The sequence below is a fragment of the Stegodyphus dumicola genome, chromosome 11 (genome assembly GCF_044657685.1).
Source record: "Stegodyphus dumicola isolate Sdum_Otavi_A_Nest chromosome 11, ASM4465768v1".
NCBI classification, from domain to species: Eukaryota; Metazoa; Arthropoda; class Arachnida; order Araneae; family Eresidae; genus Stegodyphus; species Stegodyphus dumicola.
Genome location: NC_140778.1, coordinates 84,662,011 through 84,686,152, shown reverse-complemented (window position 1 = coordinate 84,686,152; position 24,142 = coordinate 84,662,011). Strand labels below are relative to the sequence as shown.

The 24,142-nt window shown below is 32.5% G+C and overlaps 1 protein-coding gene across 1 annotated transcript in view; it reads right to left on the bottom strand.

Moving 5' to 3' along the window:
* Positions 1–24,142, bottom strand: part of LOC118199377 (MAM and LDL-receptor class A domain-containing protein 1-like) — a 344,431-nt gene that overhangs the window by 2,970 nt on the left and 317,319 nt on the right. Inside the window, exons 81-88 of the mRNA XM_085826943.1 lie at positions 22,932–23,075; positions 22,802–22,825; positions 21,653–21,832; positions 20,191–20,322; positions 15,800–15,866; positions 10,540–10,619; positions 9,717–9,810; positions 2,981–3,041 (exon numbers count right to left, since the gene is read on the bottom strand). Of these exons, the coding sequence (XP_085683069.1) occupies positions 2,981–3,041; positions 9,717–9,810; positions 10,540–10,619; positions 15,800–15,866; positions 20,191–20,322; positions 21,653–21,832; positions 22,802–22,825; positions 22,932–23,075 (782 nt within the window). The remainder of the gene's footprint in view (positions 1–2,980; positions 3,042–9,716; positions 9,811–10,539; positions 10,620–15,799; positions 15,867–20,190; positions 20,323–21,652; positions 21,833–22,801; positions 22,826–22,931; positions 23,076–24,142) is intronic.

Genomic DNA, 24,142 nt, shown 5'->3' with positions numbered 1-24,142 from the left:
CATTAGTGTCAGGTTCTTCAAGAATGTATTTGGTTTTAAAATTCCAGAAGATCATTAAAGGTTAATTCCTTTTTTTCTGTGACCATGCCTAAGCTACACAAAATCTTATTTGTACATTTTCGCCCATCGGTGTAGAAAGACTTAGCAGGTGCAAAACAAGACATCTGTCTACTTTGTCTGTCTGTCAGTTTCCAATTGGCAACTTACCAATAGGATATTATTTTATTTTATTTATTTATTTACAAATGCTTGGCTTTTGGAACTTAAGTCAGTAGCCATTTTTATTTCTAATACTTTTTGACTGCAGAATTAAAACTATTAAGTGCAGAGTACGTGTTTAATTGTTCTTTGTCCATGTGTTGTCTAGATTCACAAAGACAAAAGCAATAAGACCTGGCAGTTTTAGTGTTAATCAGAGGCACCATGGAGAGGTCTACCACATTACATTCCTACTGTATTTTATTAATACTTATAAATCGCAGATTTACAAGATAGTATGCTAATTACAACAAGACAGAATAAGTTACGCGGTTGAATGGAGTATTAGAAATGAGGAATCAACACTATGCAAGAGCTGAAACACATTATTTGGAATGAAGAACAACTCGGAATTAACTAATTAAGATATTTCTGGCTTGTCTAATTGACAAAGTTTCTGTTTTTACTTACAAGTAATATCTGAAAAAGAATAACCATTACCAGTTCTGAAACAATTAAATGTTAATAAAAAAAATTTAGTTTCGTATGAGAATCTACGGTTTTTGTGCAGACGGGATGTTTTTATTTCATAAAGATTTGTTCATATAATTGAAAAATTAATGCAGGATTTTTTTAAACTATAGTTTTAGAAATATAAATATTTATAGCCCTAAAACTTTGAAGCACATAAGGGAAGTACAAGTCATTCGGAAGTACGGCACGCAATTTTCTGGTAAACAGAAAAAGGAATAGCTTTATTCCCAGAATTTTAGAAAACTGTAAAGTTAATTATATTTAACTTGTGGGGGAAAACGTAAAATCCCACATCAAATTTCGTTTTTTTTTTTAAAGATGATTATTAAGTACAAATTTATAATAAATAAATTCGGTACTTTTCCGTTGGCCGGGCGCAAGCAAAAAAAAATCGCCAAATAATGTAGAATTTCGCCAATTTTTTTACAACCGTAAGCGGAATGATCGTTTGGGGCCATGTGATCTATTCTCTGAATTCATTCAAAACAAAGCACGTTTTCCTTTTTTTCTTCCATGTTAATATTTGTTTTAAAAAATGATGAAAATTTGGGATTTAGCCAGAACTGAAGAAGATGCAGTCTCTTTTTTTTTTTTTTTTCAAGAGAAAGGTATATTGGCAACGATTAGAATCATTAAATAAAACTGTCTTTTTGTGACGGAGTACGTTGGCGGTGCAATCTTTCAACATGCCGCATGAAGAAGATCGTTCGCAATTGTACGTGGTTCGAATCGTCCAGATTGAATTTTCTAACATCTTTGAGATTTATTTACTGCTGGAGCGAAGAGATGACATCAGTCAAATGGTGTGAAAAACAACTGGATATGAATCATAATACAATTGTAGATTGGAACAACTACTTAAGAGAAGTTTGTGTAGACGTATTAGCGGACGTGAGGGGAAAAAAAAAAAGTCCTGAAAAAATAGTTGAGATAGACGAGAGCTTATTTACAAAACAAAAAAAAAACAATGCCGGTCGAATTCTTCTACAACAGTGGATATTTGGTGGCCTTTGCCGCGAAACAGACGAATGCTTTCTAGTCAAAGTTTCAAACCGTTCTTTACCAGTACTGTTAGATATGATAACAAATCACATCAAAGAAGGGTCAATCGTCTATTCTGATTTCTGGAAGGGCTACTGCACAACTAAAATGGAAGAAGCTGGTCTACAGCATTTCAAAGTCAATCACAGGTACAATTTTATTGTTCCTGACACTGGTGTAAACACTCATACAATCAAACGACTTTGGAGCAGTGGCAAATGGAGAAAAAAAAAACATCGGGGAACTTCTCGCCATTATATCGAGTCGTACCTCGCTGAATTTATGTGGAGACGAGGAGTAAACGATCCATTTGAGCAAATTCCCAAGTACATCACAGTATTCTGGAAAAAACCAATAATTATAAGCATTCTTTTTGGGTAAAACTGTTTTGTTTACAATTCATTAATATTTGTTTATAGTTAAACTTGTTTTGCTTACTATTAATAAGTATTTGTTTATAGTTAAACTTGTTTGCTTACTATTAATAAGTATTTGTTTATAGTTTCGACCGTTTTCGACTTTTATTCCGTTGACTGTTTTGTCATTCGGCTTCGCTTGGCGACTCGGCTCGCGTTTGGTTTCACAATTGGCGACATTTGCGCCCGGCTAACAGAATAGTACCTAAATTCTTTTAATAAACCAAAAGATATACGTAGAATATAACGTTAAAATGGCATTAATCTGAACGATGAGCAGAGCGAACTTTAAAACAGAAGGGAAGAGTTCTTTTTTGCAGTCTAGCAGAGATGAGATTCTTATCGCGCATGCGCTAGAAGGAGCAATCAGAACATGACGTCAGAATTGAGGAAATGGGGAGGGGAGGGGAGGGGAGTAAAATCCCATAAATTATACACCTTATAGATTAGCACCTTATTTAGAGATGATAGTTTGGCTTTTTATATTATAAATTGAAATTTGTAACTATTATTATGTTGGATAGAAAGTATTGTTACTTCGATTTTCGATTCCTGTCGATTAAAAAAATCGACAGTATTTATGTAAAGATGTAAATAATTTCACAACTTTAAAAAAGTGGTTTGCGAAGTAAGAAAATACCACACAGTTAATGAACACACATATCTACCATGTCACATACAGGTTTAATAACACTATCATGAGTTATGATTCCAAGAAGAAAAGCAGTTTAAAAAATAAATTGGTAAATAAATTTTGAAACTGGTTATAACTTCTGATATTTTATACTTACTGTATCTAAGTTTAGACCATACACTGGATTATCTACAGCATGTGCTAGCCTTGTTCTTTCACTGAAAGAGATAAACTCAGATCATATCACTGGCAAAGAATGTTATAAGAAACTAATAATTAAATTTGCTTAACTCCCTAGCTTTAGAGGTGACTACAATTAAATTTGCGAGTTACCTAAACTTTACTGCTGCCATTATTCAAAATGTAAATTATTTATTTTTCCATAATAAGGTAAGTAAAATTTAAGAGTAAAGTAGAATAAGTAGGTCTGATTTTCAAATTATTGCCTAATTTTTCACTTGAATACAAAGCTTTTTAAACCCATATGCCTTTTTTCAATTTAAATTTTCTGCTATTAAAAATCAGATTTAATTATAATAAAAAGAAAGTGCTTAGTTTTATAATACTACTTGAAATGAGTGGAGTGTAATGAAGAAAGTTAGCTTACATATTGTGTAATATACTGTGGGGAATATTTTCCAAATAAAAGAGTGTTCGGACACATTACATTTAATTTTGAAGTCATGCAAAATCACTAATCTCGCCTTACATTGCAAATTGTTTTGATATGATTTAAATACTTTTCTAAATACATAGACTGAACCCATTCACTTTATAGGTGCATTCTGTAAATTGTAACCATTTCTATAGCCTTGCCAATATTAGCCAGCAATAATGAAACAACTTAACAGTTGCAAGCTTTTGATATACCTGCTTTGGTTCACATGAAATTTTACCAGTCCTGTTATACATTATTCTCAAGAACGGAAATATTATCGTTTTAAAAAAAATGTCAGCAAGTATATGAAAATACGAAGAATTAATCTATATGAATACCGCTCAATAAAGACTTTAATGAGGAAAATAACAATTAAGAGGATCAGCATGTTAATTCGTTAGATGATCCTGTATGAACTGGCCTCTTAAGCTCAGAATTTCCTTTCAAGTTTGGTCTGATAATGATCATAGCAGAAAGATCTCACTGAAATGATGAATTTCTAACCAGCTTTTACAATGCTATTTTTTACTTATGTCAATTCTCAATTTAATATTCTACCTATTTTAATAACTTTACATTTCTTAACCGACAAGTAAACCTTTGATACCAATTTCCCGTAAACCCATGTATTTTCTGAAAGCTTATGTCACAAGTAGAAAAACTGTGAAATCTTAGGGAAAGAGGGACAAGCGTTTAGGAGTTATAAGGCCCACAAAGTATCAGAAAAGTGTTGGGAACATGACCCCAAAAGTCGCGAGACGGGCAGAATGACAGTTCACAATGGGCACATTTTAAAAATGCCATTGTCATTTCTTAACTGACAAGTAAACTTTTGATACCAATTTCCCGGAGACCCATGTATTTTCTGAAAGCTTATGTCACAAGTAGAAAAACTGTGAAATCTTAGGGAAAGAGGGACAAGCGTTTAGGAGTTATAAGGCCCACAAAGTATCAGAAAAGTGTTGGGAACATGACCCCAAAAGTCGCGAGACGGGCAGAATGACAGTTCACAATGGGCACATTTTAAAAATGCCATTGTCATTTCTTAACTGACAAGTAAACCTTTGATACCAATTTCCCGGAGACCCATGTATTTTCTGAAAGCTTATGTCACAAGTAGAAAAACTGTGAAATCTTAGGGAAAGAGGGACAAGCGTTTAGGAGTTATAAGGCCCACAAAGTATCAGAAAAGTGTTGGGAACATGACCCCAAAAGTCGCGAGACGGGCAGAATGACAGTTCACAATGGGCACATTTTAAGAATGCCATTGTCATTTCTTAACTGACAAGTAAACCTTTGATACCAATTTCCCGGAGACCCATGTATTTTCTGAAAGCTTATGTCACAAGTAGAAAAACTGTGAAATCTTAGGGAAAGAGGGACAAGCGTTTAGGAGTTATAAGGCCCACAAAGTATCAGAAAAGTGTTGGGAACATGACCCCAAAAGTCGCGAGACGGGCAGAATGACAGTTCACAATGGGCACATTTTAAAAAAGCGATAGCTTCACACTTTGCACACTGATCATTTGTCAATGAATCGAAGCAGTAATCCATTGGGGCAATCCACATTCCAGGTTCGTCGTCCAAGTATCTACCCTTATAAAAAGCATACATAATCAAGTTCTTAAAATGAGGAGCGCTGAATGAGCGAGGAGCTGCGGGGCCATAAAACTATCGCGATGCAAAATGTGCTCTTGTATCTCGATAATGATTGTGTCCGTTATGTAAAGAACAAAGGATTTGTAGTGTCTAAAAAAATTTATATCCAGAGACTGGATCATTCCCGTAAATCCTTCAGGTACCAGTTCTTTTTGTAGGACTTTACCATCAGGTACTTCGGAAGCAGACAATGCATGAACATACAAGAAATAGAGATGTCATTACGGAAATATGTCCATCTATACATACTTCAGTGATGCTTTGTGGGTTCTATAGTTCCTAAACGGTTGCCCCTCTGTCCCTAAGACTTCACAGTTTTTCTACTTGTGATATAAGCTTTCAGAAAATATATGGGTTTCCGGAAAACCGGTATTAAAGGAGAAAAGGTATACTTGTAAGTTGGATTTTTAGATTAAATTATGTCATTATTCATATGAAATAAACGTGCCAGTCTAAAGATACAAAAACTTACATTGGAAGAATTATCCATATTCATTTGTTCTAAATGTAGTTGAACCTTACTATTGATATGAACTTAAGGGACCAGAAGTTTGGTTCACTATATCCGGTTCGAAAAGAAAAAGGAATTACTTCACAAAAGCTTGTAAAATATGAATGACTAATTGGACATAGGGAAAAAAATTATGAAAGCATTCAGATTTTATATTACTTCCGAAGATGTGATTTTTTTCATTTACACACACGTTCGTTCCTTTGGGCTAAAAGTATTTAAAAACAGCATATCTTTAGAATTTCTGATAGACAGTGTCGCATGCTGGAGAGAAAACTTTTATCACGTGTTGAGTTTGTTAATAAAAAATTCGTTAACGTTTTACAAAACATGATATAGATAATAAAACAAATTCGAAATTAAAAATTCGGGCTTCTAGGTGCCCATGTTTGTGTGGTGGACTATGCTATTTAAAATTTGATGGCTGCAGGTACCGTTGTTTTTTCACAGTGCGAGAAACAAACATACATCCATGCAGATTCTTCATTATTTAATTTCTTTAAATATAATAGAAGCCGATAATATTTGGTGGCAACAATTTGACAAATGTGTCGATGCAAAATACCGTTTCGAGAATAATAGCTCTACTGGGCTTTAAAAAAAAAAAAAAAAAAACTGATTAACCTCATCACATCTATCAAAAGAAGTGCATAATACATCTAATGTAAAAAAAATCGTATTAAGATTTTATTACAGTTAGTATCTTGCATAGTCATTAAATCTGTTGGTTGTTCTTTTACAGGTTCACTGTACATTCATAATTTTACACGGTAATTGACTTAAATTGTATGTATGGATAATTATTTTATCGACAATAGTATACAAACTTTAAAAATGAAAAAAAAAAAAAAAAAAAAAAAAAAAAAGATATTGACGAATTTACTTTCAACTTTTATTAATATCGTGTGGCTTGTAAAAGATCTAAAGAATGCAAAATCCTTATTTGAAGGACATAACTTTTTAACAGACTCAAATGAAACAAACGGATAAGTGGTTTTTGATAAGCAGTTTGGAGCGGTGGTTGATCGTTGACAGGATCTTCAACAAGAACCTTTATTAGATGACATCACCGGAGTTGTCGCTGATGTGGTTTACGATGACGATGATTCGGACATCGATGACAATGCGACCGCCGTCATATCGCATACAGATGGAGCAATCAAAATTTCATTCTTTAAAGGAAGAATTAATTATTTAGCCCTAGCTCACATGAATCACTGCATACTCTTTCCTTGAATTATAAAAATTTCGATAGTTCTATCATGGCATTAGTCTTAAATAAAGCTCTGTCTGACAGCCATTTATATTCTTTGCTTCAATGGTCACTAACACTATATGCTGTTTTACGATATGCTTATAGTATCCTCATTCTCCTAGAATTGGGTTCATACCTGTCCTGTACAAAGGTTTTTCCCACATTTTTAGACGATTTTGTTTTGCCATTAAAAAAATTCCTCCGCTGAGAATTTTTTTTCAACTGCAACTACATTTTTAAAAGTATAAATTATCGCCTGCTATTTGACAGTTTTGTTTTCATGAAAAATGGCGCATTTAGAGAAGCAATGGATGGAAAGCTACGTTTGCTTCTTTCCAAAGGAAATTATTCGTATCTATTTATTCGAAAATGCTGAGAATGTCATGATTTTAAAGCTACGACCAGAAAGGAAAATATTGCAATGCTTAGAATGTCGCAAAGGTAAGATCTTTAATGTTAAAAGAAAATTCGAAAATCCGCCAAAGCAAAGGACAGTTGCAAAATCATTAAAATGCACCATGTCAGTTGTAAACAAAGTGATTAATACTGATTTGAATTTTAAAAAGGAGGAAAAATGTAATGTGCATCGTCTTTCTCCACGACATATTGCTGAAAGCAATGAAAATGAAATGAAATTCACAAAAAAATGAAAAAAAGTTGTCACAATAGATGAATCTTTGTTGTATTTAAATTATTAGAACAAAAAGAGGTCCATTTATTATCATCAAAGAGGAGAATAAAATCTTAAAACATGGTTCAAAGAATCCAAAGAAAGTTCTCAAGCGGATTTATGACTGTTGTTGGTTTTTCATATAACTTAAAATTCAAAATAAAGATAGTAAAGAAAAATGTTAAGATCAATTCCACGTATTATCAGGTACGTACCACGTATAGTACCACGTAACATATTTTATACTCATTTCTCAAATATGAATTATTTTCTTTTTACCCACAGCGTCATCGGTCACTAGAACTGCTTCAAGACAATGCAAGGATCCACACGTCAAAATCTACTGTTAATTTCCTTGGAAAAAATAGTGAAACAAGAAACAGGTATCAAAGCCATACCTTATTACAATTATCCCTACTAAATCTGATGTATAATCTGTGGATTTTTGCTCTTTTGGACTTTTAAAAAACGAATTGTCTAAACCAGCGATCGTCAACCCTTAAAACTTCCCGGACCACTAAATATATAATTTTATATTTGGCGAACCACTAATATGAATTAAAAAAAACACCTTAAATCAAACCTTAAAAACATATTAATACGCAAAAACAATATTGAATTTTTCAATACATGTAATTTTAATTTTCGTTTGTTAATATAATTATCGAAACATTTGGTGTTCAGCAGCATGCCTTTATGGAAATTCAGGCTACACCCCTGATTATGAACAACAATTAAAACACTATTAACATCTCATTGATACATATATTTCGTTCACATTGAAATATTATATAAAAAGTACAAAAATCTTTCCTTCTTGTACAGAAAGCTTCACATTTCCGTATCACTGAAAAGGAACTTCACGAAAAGCAAGAACGAATCGGCAAACGCAAAGCAATATCAATCAACTGAAAGTGTTATGCCGCCAATTTTTAATTACTGTAAACATAATTAATCATCGCTTACTCAGCAATGGCGCCATCGATCAACAGTTAGACAAATCAAAAACGGAAACTTCCAGCGATTCAATTATAAACAACAATGCAGATAGTTCTCATAAAAATCCATAAACTTGCCAAGCGACACTAAGAAAAACTGTGTTATTAGCGACTGCAGTAGCATATGTTTGTAATTGAAAAGGAAAGAGAATTACAGTTCGCGCTATTATTGAAAACAGCAGCATATGCATGGTTGCCAACTCTCACTTTCAAATGTCGCTAGATACACCTGCAAAAGTACCTAAAAAGTTGCTAAATTCATTGAAGGAATTTCGCTAAAAGTAGTATAATCGATCTTCCATAATAGGTTTTGTTACTCGCCATTTTTTAAACTGAATCTTCGTAAAAATATAAATAATGTCCCAATTTTTCTGCGGACCATCAAAACGTTTTCTCGAACCACCGGTTGGCGACCGCTGGTCTAAAAGTTCACCTACAACCCTTTTGGACTTTGGAAAGCTGTTCGAGAGGATTTGGGATAAAATACCTCTTCCTATATTACAAAAGGCTTTATCGTCTTAGAAATTATGGTGTAGAAAGATAGTGAAGAATTAGGATTACTAAAGAAAACATTTAAAGACAAAAATTTTAGGTAATATATTTCTGTAAATGCATTGAAATCGTCTAATAATTATGCGACTAGCCTCTTGCTTAGAACATAGAGAAAACTGGGTGTGAAGATAAATGAAAATTAACGTAAAAGAGCTTTCATTTACGGATTGAGTGTGAAGCTTAAAATCTTAAAAATAGATGATTTTAAGGTTATAATATTTTTCTTTCCTCTAAACTTGCAAAAATCCTGGAAAAAAATATAAAAAACATAAACAAGGTTCAATTGAAGATATTTGTACAGATCATTATATCCCATTTTTATACTTTTCAGATTTGCTATAGCAGTATAAACTAATATTAAGTGTGTAGGAAACTGTATAGGACCAAAAGGTTCATACGCCATGTCAAGCGGATCATTATAAGCCAGGTTTATTAAAGTGAAGTTTGCTGCAGTAAGTTATAAAGTGTTGCAGAAAATTTTGGTCGCTTCAAGATGCAATAATCGATATAAAAACATGTTATAGAAAATTACATTCAAATTCATAAACCATAAGGATTCATAAAAATATATATCTGGATTAGCTACTTACGCATTTGTATTTTTCTTATACCATATAATAAACAAGATTGCTATGAGAAGAATAGTTCCTATGACCACACCTATGATCCAGCCAACATTCCCCTCTGTAATTATACAAATTACAAAGTGGAATTAGACAATAAACATATACGGACAATAAGCATATAAATATAACATATAAATATATTTGGATTTATTAGATCATGGCAAAGCGTAAGAGGAGGCATGCCTTCATGAAGAACGTTTTAAGAGAAACTAGCTTGTATTCACATTAGATATGGGCAGAAACCCCCGAAATTGCTCAGCTCATTTGTCAGAATTTATGGGTGGAACTGCTAGTATTCAGCGGTCTTATCCGCTCAGTCACTGTGGAGCCAAAAAAATAAATGAAAGCCACACAGAATTTAAGTGATATTAAATTTTTTATGACTGACATAATTTTTGTTTATTTATAATATTTACATTAAAATATTTTTATCAAAAATAAGAATTTTATGCTTATTTTATGAACCCAAAATGCAAAATGATAGTCATATAGAATTTAATGTAATTAAAATGATATTAAAGTTTTTACGAGTAGCATAATTTTTGTTTATGGATAATACTTATTAATATATTTTAATACAATTAATATATTGTTCTTAAAATCGACAACTTTTATGCTTATTTCATAAAATCAGATACAAATTTAGTGTTAAGTATAAGAATGGAGGGTAATAAGATTACTGTTTAGCTCATAAAATTTGTTAACTTATTTTCTTTCAAAAGAAATACTATTTCAATGACTTTCCTTTTGGTCATATTCTTATTGATTTGAAATATATTGTACTTACGAGAATATTGCACTTTCTGTTCCAGGTCTGGAGTTTCAATTAAATTATAACATCTGTTTTGAGCATACTCAGGTTTACATCTATTAAAAAAGATTAATTAATATTTCCCTTGCAAGAAATACATCAAATAATAAAAATACTTCATAATACATGTAAGTATCAGTGCTTAAATTGCGCCGGAGCCCGGCTCCGGTACTTCTCAATTTTTAAGATAAATTACAATTCTAGCCGGAGCGCACCGGAGACCTAAATAAGATGAGCTCCGGTACTTCTTTTTATAAAACTGAACCACAATTTAAAGGGAAAAAATTTAGAATTCCTAACATTTTAGTTTAACAATAAGCACACTTTGCAATACTCTGTTTCGCTAGAAATACAACCTCGTGAGAACATGAGACGTTCAAGTAAAGTCCCCTCACTCGCATACGGAAACCTTTTCCTTTAAGAAGGGCAATAAATTTGGGGGAGTTTGTTTAGGAACGCGTAAATTTATCGCCATGCCATCGTATCTAGTGCATTGTTATCGATGCTTACAGTTAGTTATCCTCGCAGGAACATGGAGGTAGGAAAGGGAGGAGGGGCCATTCCGCGCTAGAAGTGAAGCACTGCTTTGAAGCTTGGGTCACCAGACGGGGTGTTCTTTGTTTACATTCAGAAGCTCGCTTGACAAGATTCTGATAGTATTTCGACACACGACAGTTCCATAGAAATTGAAAAAGGGACACTCTCGCATGAAAGAAACATTCATAGTGTGATGGATAATAGCAATTTGTATAGTTTACTGACATTTACGCAAAAATCACATCTTGGTCATTTTTCGATAACTAACAACAGCGATTTTGATTATGAATTTGTTTTATAAAATTCTAAGCAGTTGCACTACAAAAATATAGATTTTAAGAAAATTGCTAAAAGAGATCTGCCAAAATTTATTTTCTAGAAGATTTGAAAAGAGATCTGCCAAAATTTATTTTCTAGAAGATTTGAAAAGTTTGAAACTTGATGGCTAAATGTAAATATAAAATTATGTATGTTAAAATATTTGTAATGAGGCACATAGGTCAGATTAAGTTTTTATTAAATAGAGTAACGCATGCAAGGGCTATCTGCCTAAAGAGAGAGATGCCATCGTGGAGGAATTTTGAAGAAAAACTGACCTTTGAGTGGGTATTAAAAATAATACTTATAATTTTCATTCAAATTATATTCATATATATATTTTATGTAAAACTTTCGGGTGTATGCTAAATTAGTGTAAATTACTTTACACGAAAAATATAGTGAATGCACAGAAATTAAAGATTTGCACATGCCGGAAATGATAAATAGGAAATATGTATGGGTATTTATGCATGTGCTTGCAAAAAGCATGTATCTGCCTTTGACAAAATACTTAAATATTCATTAAATTATTTATAAATGTATTTGAAATGAAGAATTTATTCACTTATAAACAACCGTGAAAGTACTGTGAAGAAATTTAATGATTAAATGTATCTAATTTATAATGAATATAAATGTTATCTAAATATATAATAACCTTAATATTAAATTGTAAACATAAATTGAAATCTTGTTGACAAATACGTTATAAAACTATTTAAGCAAGAATTGTTCGTATTGGAAAGCAATCTGTTAAAAGGTAAAGCAAATGCTATGAGATGCGCACTTAAGAACGTAATAAAGAGTTTTGGAATATGTATTGTTGAAATGAAGGGTAAAAAAAAATCTGATAAGTATAATTAAAAGAATTATTCCCTTTACATTTTATAATAACTCAGTTACAAGTTTTAAATAATATTAAAAAAAAAAAAAAAAATATTTTATTCCCTTTCAGAAATGTTCAGAGAAAGTCAAATACTATTTAATACCCATTTAATTATTAGGAATTAGCGAAATACTTATTTAAAGTATTTCGCTAATTCCTAATAATTCTCTAATTTAAAATGAACCGAATAGAGCATTAATTATAAATTGATTTAACTTTTTCGATTTAAAAGATGCCTCAGAAGCCAAAAATCATGTCATATTTAAGAAAGTATTTTAGGAAGAAGCTCTATAAATAAAAAAGAAATAATGCATAATTTTAATATTAATAATACAATAAACTTTGATCTTAATTTTTGTACCTTAACCGAATAAAACCGAATTACCTTAATTTTTTTTTCTAATGTAATTAACGAAAACTTGTGAAAATATTTCATTCAAATTAAACCATTCTGAGAAAACTGTCCTGTGAAAAGTATAGCATTTAATTTCGTTCAGAATGAAATGTTGTTTAAAAATATGTTGTTTTGACATACTTAGGACTCTGAAGTGTTGTAGAAAAAGAAAATATATACATTTATATGTATATTTGCGACGTAATTACAAAATATTTACACCCGAACGCGTCAAATCCCATAGAACGCAATGATAAATGATCCAATGTTTTGGTCACAACGTAGGGATCGCCGGTGCTTCAGAGCAGGGTACGGAGAAACTGTTTAGGGCGACTCCATCTTACTTCCTACCTCCATGCGCAGGAAGGAAAATTAGTGTTCTTAAATGTGCGTTAAGTGACAGCGAGTACAATAAGAGTGAAATACTGAGATAAACTGCTCAAGCACGTCCTATACATCGTCTTCCCACAGTATCCACTAATGTAACCAAATACAGGGGGGGCGAAAACTGTAACCAACAATTTTATATTCATCCTTACAATTCAGATTCAGGACTCAATTTACCTCTGACACACATCTGCTTGATGGCTATAATTATATCAGCAGAGAGCCGCGGTTAAAGAAAACGTTCTCTCTCACCAAGATTTCTCTCATTTTTTGTTTCCAGCTTCTCATACCCTCATTCTGTTTCGCCCCGGAATTTTCATCAGCTGTAAGTATATTTAATTTTTGTGATGATAAAAGAACGCTTTTCCCCCTACGATCAGAGCTTAAATTGGGCCGGAGCCCACCGGATCTCGGCTCCAGTGCTTTTTAGTTTTTGTAATAAATCATAATTCTAGCTGGAACGCACCGGAGCCCTGAATAAGAAGGCTGCGGCACTTCTTTTATGTGATTGAATAACAATTTCAGTAGAAATTTTATCTCGAAAATTTTATTTTAACAATAAAATTATATTAAAAATCGCTTATGAAATTTCAATTTCTCTCTTTACATTTTATTTAATTTTAATTATTTATTTACTTCAATCTTTAATTATTTAAATAAATAATAATTATCAATTAAATTATAATTAATTATCTAATAATTATTGATTAAATAACAATTTATGATCATTAATTAATTTGATAATAATTAACTATTTAATTTTAAAATTATTAATGAGTTTAATAGTCATTTTATTTATTTATTTACTCTTGTTCCTCTTTGCTGACGGTCTTCCATAGAGCTCCGGCACTTCTAATCTTAGAAATTAATCCCTGGTAAGTATATTCTAAATGCTTTCAGCATTAAACGGTTAAAGAACGCATGCTAGAAAAGGATAAAAATTATTTAAACGTGAAAAGAAAAAAAAAAAAAAAAAAAGCGTAGAAGGAATATATTATTATGAGGAAAAGGATGCCCTTTTGGAGGACTTTATGAGGGAACTTGGCTGGCGTTTACGGCACACATGAAAACGCTGGTGAAGACTTTCATGCAATCGATTCACTTCATCAGAACATAATTAGTTGTGGTATTTCCTGGCTTTAACCACTAGAGTACTGATTGTTGGTCAGATTAAATTAATTATAAAGGAAATTAAAAACTAAAGTAGCAAATGGAAATCATTAACAGAAGAATTTGGGACATTTTTAAGTGTCAAATTTAGCAGTATAATTTAAATAATTTAATTTGGTGTTAAAAAAAATTAAATTCTTAAAGCCCGACGTTAGATTAGACATGACGAGGAAATTTATTTCACTTCACAAAACCATGCACAATTCTTTTGTATCATTAACTAAAAGCTTATTAAAGCATAAGATTAAAAAATATTATGTAAATATGAAAAACTTGTAATGATGACTTGACTTGTAAATATGAAAAATTATATTTACAAGTCAGTAAATAGCACAGTTTAGAAGGTTTGTCAAGGTATTTTCTCCCTTCTTCATTCCTTCATGGCATAACGGTAGCACACTAGGCGCGCATTCGAAATGTCCAGGTTCGAGTCCCGGCGAGGATATTACTCATTTTTCATGTCTTCTCCTGCAGAAAAATCCTAATGACTCTATAATAGCTCCCGAACAATCAACAATAGCGCCCGAAAAGGTAGTGAATGATAATTCGTCACTGCCGACTTGTCGACTGGTTCCCCTAATTCCCAATGGACCTTTAAAAGGGGAGAATATAAGATACTTTCTCCCTCCTTCCAGCATGCCTTCGCGGTGTAGCGGTAGCACACTCGGCGCGTATTCGAGAAGTCCCGGCGAGGGCATTGGTCATTTTTCATGTCTCCTTCTTCAGAAAAATCCTAATACTCTACAATTTCTTCAGGTTTTTAATTCTTCTGATTTAACAGCTTTTAGAATTTCCAGTTTGGAAATATAATATTTAAATAGAGAATTTGTTATTGGGCACTTTAATTTCTTGCTTTGCTGTTACAGATTTCAAAGATACAGATTTATATTCAATGATCATTTTCATATGTTACAGATTTATATTCAGTGATCATTTTGAGGTGTTTAAAAAATTTAATGCTATCAAATGAGAATTACTACTCAGGAGAGGAAATTTTCTTCTACACAAATAATTATTTGGTTTAAGAAAGATCTATCATACTGCATTACAATTCTATCGGTATTATGCAGATGCAAACTAAAAACTTTTACGTTATCACTATGTTTACGAAATAACAGGCTTTTCATATTTATGTATACTTTTAGCTGAATTAAATATGCTTCATTTTTATTCACAACGTTAATCTCTAAAGTGAAGAACCTTAGAGTGAGTATATAAATTCGGGGTCTGCTTGATTAATTGAAATTTCAAATATTTCACATCACAGAAATGAATTGTTTTATCCTACTGCAACCATTCAGAAGAAATAATGTAATTATACGGAACAACAATCGAAAACAAAGAATTGTTAATCGAAACGAGACATTTTGCATAGATTGTCCAACCTATCGTTTTCAGGCTTGGGCAAGTGAATGGTAGGGATGTATGCAGTAGAAACAAATACATTTGAATTTATAACTATTTTGTTAAATTAGCAAAACCGCAAATCATGAAACAGTTTTGTCCATAGGAGAAAAAAAAAAGCAATAAAGTTAACTTACTTGCAAACTGGAGCCCGTTTAACAATGGAACAATTTCCTCCATTTTGACAGAATGTTTGCGGGCATTCTAAAAGAAAACACGTGATAAAATTATTAATAGTTAATAACTCCTGACACTGCAAAGCATGCAAAACTATTTTAATAAACAAAGGTGTTTACACACAAAAAATAAATGAATAAATAAATAAATAAATAAATAAAAAAACTCCGAAGGGTTTCAGATTTTAACAGTCTACTAGAAGGGTGGTTTGTTAAGGTTTTTTAAGCTCTCGCTGAGATCGCAGTCTACCAGTCTGCTATTAGACTACTCATTACTACTAACACATTTTTAGTCCAATGGGACTTTGTCTCTGAGGGACTATTGTTTTCGTTTTGCGATTTTGCGTCGAATAACTCTGAATATCCGTTTCACTTTTCAGACTGTTGCCACCAAATATTATCGCCCTGTATTATATTTGAAGAAATTAAATAATGAAGAATTCGCATAAATGTATGTAAGTTTCTCATTGTGATAAAACAACGGACTTTAACGAATTTTTGATTAACAAACTCAAGGATTTCAAAGCGAGCAATGGCAACGTTGTACAGAAAAAGCATTTTTATCTCCAGCGCGGGAGACTATGTATCGGAAATTCTAAAGATATGCTCAATTTAAAATTATTTCGCCATATTGCTCTTGAACTGAATTTTATGGTTTAAGTGCGAAGGAACATGGTATTTAATTAAATAAATGTAACACACAAAATGTAGAAAAAAACGCCACTTTGGACGTAATTCAAAATCTAAAACATTTCAGATTTCCTTTCTTTTTTTGGTTTTATTATTAAGCATTATTTTCTTCGCACTTACACCATATACAATTCCATGAAAAAATTACAAAGATTTTAAAAGCACCATACCAGTATACGTTTAGAATCCCCGATGCAGAGTTAAATGTTGGTATAACATTCCCCCCCCCCAGTTCATCACATCAATGTTCGCTTTTCTCACTAGGAGGAATTTAAAATTTTTTCCCCCTCTGTTTACTATTAATGTTTTGCATGTTTATTTACTTATTATATATCACATTCGTGGCGTTTACGCCACATAAAATTCGATTCAACAACAAAATCACAAAATATTTAAAAACAGCATATGTTTAGAATTTCCCGTAGACAGTGTCGCGCGCTGGAGATAAAAACGTTTTATTCCGTACAGTTTCCCCATTGCTCGCTTTGAAATCGGTAAAATTTTTTAGTAAAAAAATTTGTTTTTTTATTAAAAATTTTACAAAATATGAAACTGATAATAAAACAAATTCGAAACTCAAAATTCGGGCTTCCAGCTACCCATGTTCGGGTGGAGGACTACTTATTTAAGATTTCATGGCTCTAGGTACCGTCGGTTTTTCACACTGAGAGAAACATACATACATTCATGCAGATTCTTCACTATTTAATTTCTTAAACACAATACAGGGCGATAATATTTGATTGGAACAATCTGAAAAGTGATACGCCGCTCTTAGTGATTCAACGCAAAATGCCATTTCGAGACAAATATCCCATTCGGTAAAAAAAACTTAATGCAAAATTTTCAAGTTGCATTATAGTTATTAATTAAATAGAAATAGCACACTTCAAAGCTTTTGCACAGCATTACGTAGTTTCTCCTTTTCTACTTGTGAAAAACTGTTCTTCGCATATTTGAATATCGATCTAGACAATCAAGGTTTATATATGCATGTCCATATAAAGATAAAGCCTTTTTTAAAATTAAAAGTGTGGTAAAAAGGTTAGTGAATGAATTCTTGTGTTTATATACTCCGATTCGAATATGTAGGAAACAGAGGAAATTATTTATGTACAGAATTTTAAAAGTTCGTATTGAAACTGTGGCAGAATAAAAAATAATAAATAGAAAACTTATTTTTTGTAACAAAATGTCTTCACGAAGTTCTGCTTTGTTTCACAGAGAATTAATTATTTGAACAAAAGTTAATGGACTAAGATATTTTCTGGCAAAGAATTAATGGACTAAGATATTTTCTGGCAAGAAATTAATGGATCAAGATATTTTGTGGTAAAGAATTAATGGACCAAGGTATTTTTTTTTTTTTTTTTATTGTCAGAGTAACCACTTTCTATCAAAGTTGCAAAATTTCGAACAAACTTATGTCAGTGCTTATCGTAAAAAAATGCAGAAACTGCATACATTTTTTCCACGATTAATAATAGTGTCAAAACCTGAAAAATATCGGCTATAAAGGTCCATTCCTTATAGCTAGTATATAATAAAAAGTTGCAAAATTGCTGGAATATTCTTAAAACTGTTTCTATTAAATGGATATTCAATTTTCAGTCTACTTAAATTTTCTAATATTAAATAATAGTTTTTCTTCTCGTAATTATTTTTATACGAAGGACTGACTGGAGAGCCATTTGGAATTTGAATTCAAATTCGACAAAATTTAGGATTTGGACAACAACTAAAGTAATATGTGTTCAACAGCAATCACCAGTTTAAAGTAGAAAAGACTTCTTCACAACCGGCCTCCGTTTAACCGGTTCTCCGCTTTAACGAGTGTTATTAATTCAAGTAAAAAAAAAAAAAAAAAAAAAAAAAAAAAATCTGAAATGTTTCAGATTTTAAATTACGTCCAAAGGGGCGTTTTTTAACATTTTGTGTGTTACCTTTCTTTATTAAATATCATGTTCCTCGCACTTAAACCATAAGATCCAGTGCAACAGCAATATCGCAAAATAGTTTTAAAACGAGCATATCTTTAGAATTTCCGATACAGAGACTCACGCGCTGGAGATAAAAATGTTTTTTCTGCACAACGTTGCCATTGCTCGCTTTGAAATCCTTGAGTTTGTTAATCAAAAATTCGTCAAAGTTTTAAAAAATAGGAAATCGATCATAAAACAAATTTCAAATTTCAAATTTGGTCTTCCACATGCTCATATTCGTTGGAGGATTACGTTATTCAAAATTCGATGACTCTATGTACCGTTATTTTATGACAATGTGAGAAATATACATACATTTACGCAGATTTTCATTATTTAATTTCTTCAAATATAATGCAGGACTCTAACATTTTATGGTAACAGTTTGAAAAGTGAACCGACATTTATCCGTCCGACGCAAAATGCCAAAACGAAAGTAATAGTCCTTCGGGACTCAAGTCCCTTTGGACTAATAATAAAATAAAATAAATAAAAATCTGAAAGGTTTCAGATTTTAAATTACGTCCAAAATAATTTTAAATTGAGCATATCTTTAGAATTTCCGATAAGCAGTCTCGTGCGCTGGATAAAAGTGTTTTTCCTCGAGTTTGTTCATAAAAAATTCGTTAAAGATTTACAAAATATAAAATCGATTATAAAACAAATTCCAAATTTCAAATTAGGGCTTCTACATGCGCATATTCGCAGTAGGTTTACGTCATTCAAAATTCGATGGCTCTATGTACTGTTGTATCACAATGCGAAAAATATATATAGATTTATGCAGATTTTTCATTATTTGATTTCTTCAAATATAATGCAGGATTCTAACATTTGGTGGCAACAGTTTGAAACGTGAAACGGACATTTATAGTAAACCAACGCAAAATCGCAAAACGAAAAAAAATAGGCCTTCAGGGACAAAACCCTTTTGGACTGGGAAAAAAAAAAAAAAAAAAACCTGATCTATGTATTTTGAATACGAAATAAAAAAAATCTTAGTTCAAATGTTTTAATGGTTAATGGATGCGAAGATGTTGATGCTGAAGACGTGGAGCGGGGGTTGACCAATGGCAGGATCTTCAACAAGATGACGACGACATCTTTGTCGACGATGGTGATGTCGTTGACATCAAACATCGCCGACATTTTTGGAGTTGTCGCTGACATGATATGAACATGACTTTAACGATGACAAATACTCTGATATCGATGACAATGCGACCTCCGACATATTACATACAGGTGGAGCAAAAGCATTGAAAATGGCTTTATGCTATATGGAACAACAGACATCGGCTTCTTTCATTGATTTAATGCTTAAAAAATGGCGAAAATTTCCGGCGAGTGTCCGAATTTCCAGCAAAAAATAACTGAATTTTTTAAACATTTCTACTAATGGTATGTAAAACGTTTGTAATAAATTGACACATTTAATGAACGCTTATTTTAACTATAAAGAAGTGCATTTCCATCAATTAAATAATTTTTTTCATTCTTCGCTTTAACCGGAATTTCGTTTAACCGACTTAACCCCGGTCCCATTTAGGCTGGTGAAAAGAGAATTTACTACAATGTGACGGAATCGATTTACATTATTCGTTGAATCTAGTAATAAGCAAATTGCAAAGAGATTCGATACAGTCTGGTAAACTAAAGGCTTTTTAGAATTCTACATACTGTCACAAATACTTTCATCCGATCCATCAGAACAGTCTTTTACTCCATCGCAGAGCTTCTCTCTTGCCACGCAGGGGGGATAGGCACGATCCATACAGAAATAGAACTTTCCTGAACACAGCCGTGCATTTCCTGAAAAGTAAAAAAATGTAAATTATGGTACAAAAAGTGAAATTCAATATAACATGTTATAGTAGTTAAGATGTTTAAACGTCCAATATAAACAAATAAAGTCAAAAAAGCTCTCATGTGGACACCACATATGACTTCCCTGTATGGCTTATTAAATTATAGACATTTTTTGCCGGATTTCATTTAAAGTTATTTCCTCGTATTTCATTAGAGATATATTTCCCATTCAATTAATTCAGTTCTGTCTTCGCGGCAAAGCAAAAATACATAAAAAAATCAAAGCATCTTCAGTACGAATTGTAAAATACAGAAATGCCTAAAACATCAAATACAGTTAAAACATTAATTTAGAAATCAAACAACAAAAATCAGCATAATATTTTTCAAATTTTCACAGGACTAGTTTCGATGGTTTTACCGAAACATCATCCTCAGCTGCAAAAACGCAAATGAACGAGATAAGATATAACGATTAGATAAGATAAGAAAGCCTGGGCATGAGATAAGCTACTGGCGCCATCTGTTGATGAAACCAGAACTAAAACATAATTTCTTTAAAGGCTGAAGGCAAAGATAGACTACAGTTAAAACAGTTAAAAAAATAAATTTTTTTACAATTAAAATTAAAGTTTCTACGCAAAAAAAAAAAAAAAAAAAAAAAAAGCAATTCGGCCAGCGGTTAGAAGGCAGATTTTTCGTTGCACAAAACTGAAAGTTTAATTTTGGTCACACTCGGCAAAAGGACACTGGAGGTGCAAAAACTGACCTAGTTCACTATTTTACTAAGTTTCAAATGTAAATAAATAGCGGTTTAAGCTTAACGCGCCACTTTTAAATTGTTGATAATTCTACAACTATTTCATGCAGATTAGCTAAAGGCATAAAAACCTGTGATGCGATAAAGATGTCATGGAAAAACATCTTTCAAACGGATTCGAGAGCGGTCAAAATGGATATTTTCGTTGAAATATGATTCCCGAAATTTTTCACGATTTGAGTACTTCCTTTGCTTCGTACAAGGAAATAAAAAGTAACAGCATGAAGCATTTTAGCGGCAAATTGCAGATATCTAATTGTGTTCAAGTTTCACAAATCGGTGTCAAATGAAGTTACTTGCCCAAAATGACCAAATTGTGATGGCCTTGAAAAATCTCATAAAAGTGTTCCCATTTATAATATAGGATAGCTTGAAAGAATGCTGAAATATAGATCCAAAATCTCAAACTCTCTCATTGTCTCTCAAGACTTTTCAAACAACCATTAACACCATCCAAAGACATCTTGAAACAAGTTAAATTTATCGTACGCCAGATAGTCAAGACAGACTTACCGCATCCATATTTTTCATCTGAACCATCTGGACAATCAGGAACTCCGTCGCATAGTAGAAGACCAGGAATGCACGTCTTGCCATCACCGCAAAGTTTTTGGCCCTCAGGACAATGCTTCTGTGGTATAGGTGTTCCTGTGGGCTCGATATATGGCGTGATACTGCTGGGAGGTTTTGGAGCTGAAGAAGAAACGCATAACGAATAAAAATATGAAGAAACTTTAATTGATTTTTAAAGGACAGAACATGCAATGCAGTATAATGATTTTATTATACAACAGCTGCTTTAATAACACGTTATTAAATTCTAGACTTGGTTTGGTTTCGTTTGAAAGCGAAGTACGCGATGGATAAGTGAATAAATGCCTTCGTGGAGGACGTTTTAAGAGAACTGACTCGTATCCATGTGACACATGGAGAAAACCACGGAAAAGCCCATGTAGCTCTCCCGTTCGCGTAAAATCTAACCCAGGTCGAACTACCAGTGTTCAATGCTCGGCCGTAGGTGGCATTAAATATTACACCTTTCACACGTATTTTTCGAAACCTTCACTGCATATCTTTGAAGGATCTTAAGGATCTCAGATTGAATCTTAGAAGAAATGCCTCTGCTGCATATCTTAGAAAAAATCATATTTCACTGCATATCTCAGGGAAAAAATTGTCTAAAAATGCGTTCTGTTTGTTTGTTTGTGTGCGTGTGAACTGAGAGATAGAGTAACTTAATTTAAGAAAACGTTAATAAGAAATAGATTCTTGGCATTTTGATATTTTTGATTGAAAGTTTCAAGATAGGACGGCTTTAACATTTAATTGCTGTATCCGGACTTATAATAGACGTTTAGCGTTAATTCCTTTTTAGCAAAAGCGGAATGTATTCGTAAAGAATTAAACGATATCGTCTCCTTCGTAAGATTCCTGAGATAAGATAGTTTGTAAGAACGAGCGTAGGTTATTAATGCGGAATTAAATGTAATTTATGTGTAACGATGTAATAATATCAAAGACATTTATTTATGATCCAGCATAAATGATTTCATATAAGATGTTTTCAAAAGACTCAGGGCATTTTACTAAAAGTGCTGATAAGAATATTAAAATGTTTATTATTTAAAATTATGGCAGCAAACAGACAATAAATAAACTTACGTCTTGTAGTGAAGCACTGAACCGCTACAAAGGAAAAAAAATGAATATCATTATAAGACGAATACAAATAAATGCATTAAAAAATTAAAAATTTAGCAAAGAAATCTATGAGACAGAGAATTCTACGTACGGCAGTTTTCTTCATCGCTTCCATCGTCACAGTCGTAGGCACAATCGCATCTCCATTCTTTAGGTATGCACTGGGTTCGAGACTTGCACATAAACTCATCCTTGCCGCACAAAGATGTTGGTCCGGTTGGCACAATTGCTTCACCTGAAAACGACAGGTAGAGCGTTGTAAATATTATGAAAGTAACATTTTAGAGATAACATTCCACAATTTCAATATAACAAAAGAGTTCTAGTGTTACATTTTCTTTCCATTATTTCTGTATTCAGCTATAATCCTAACACAAGTAAAAAGAAAACTTCAAAGGAGTAGGGTTGAAACAGAATACTAAAAGGAAAAAGAAAAACTGCTAAAGAATCTCGTCAGTAACGAGATATTCCATGCTGTTTGAGATCGCTGGCAACAATATATCTGTATTGCTGTTGCTGGCCCCCTCAGAGGCTTTGGGAGACAATCCCGAGGCAACCTAGCCCTCCAAGGGACCCATCCTCTTGATGAACTGGATATCAAGACCTCGTGGCTTGTGGCTTTCTTTTCGGAAGTTAAGGGCCAAAGTGAGATGCCGTTGCATATTTTTGTTTTTAGCTTCTTATTGAGAGAAAACTGCCCCGCGTTTGCTGTGCAAGAAGACTCGTGAGGCTGGAAAAGAGGAGCTGCTAGTTGAGAGGTGAGGTTCTGTTTGTAACACGCTGCTTTAGCCTCTGTTTCAGTTTAAAGAAGGATCGGATCATCAGCCTTATAAGAAGCAATCAGTCGTGAATTTTTACTTCTATATATCACTTTTTGAACATTCATAGAAATCGTAAATTCCAGAGGTTAAAAAACATCGGAATAACATAATTTGTAGAGTCAAGGATAAGCAATGGCATTTTCTTGAGATAAGCAATGGCATTTTCTGAGCGTTGTCATATGATCCGAGTTGACCAATAGGAAATCAATTGCTCTAAAGTTCAAAAGTTCAGTAAATTCAAAAAATTCTAGATTAAATAAAAAAGCACATAAAAATATATACGAGTCCCAATTATTATTTTTTTCTTGTTCGTCTGGGATCGAAAGCTTGATCTCCGTAGTACAAAAGAACCATGGGTCTAGCCCGCTCAGCTATGCTTTCTTTTTCAAGATTGTAGCTAAATTCTCATTTAAACAAACAGTTGAAGAGCCTCCTTAAACGAGGTACATACTGGTCCCTTACGTATCAATCAGCTGGTAAA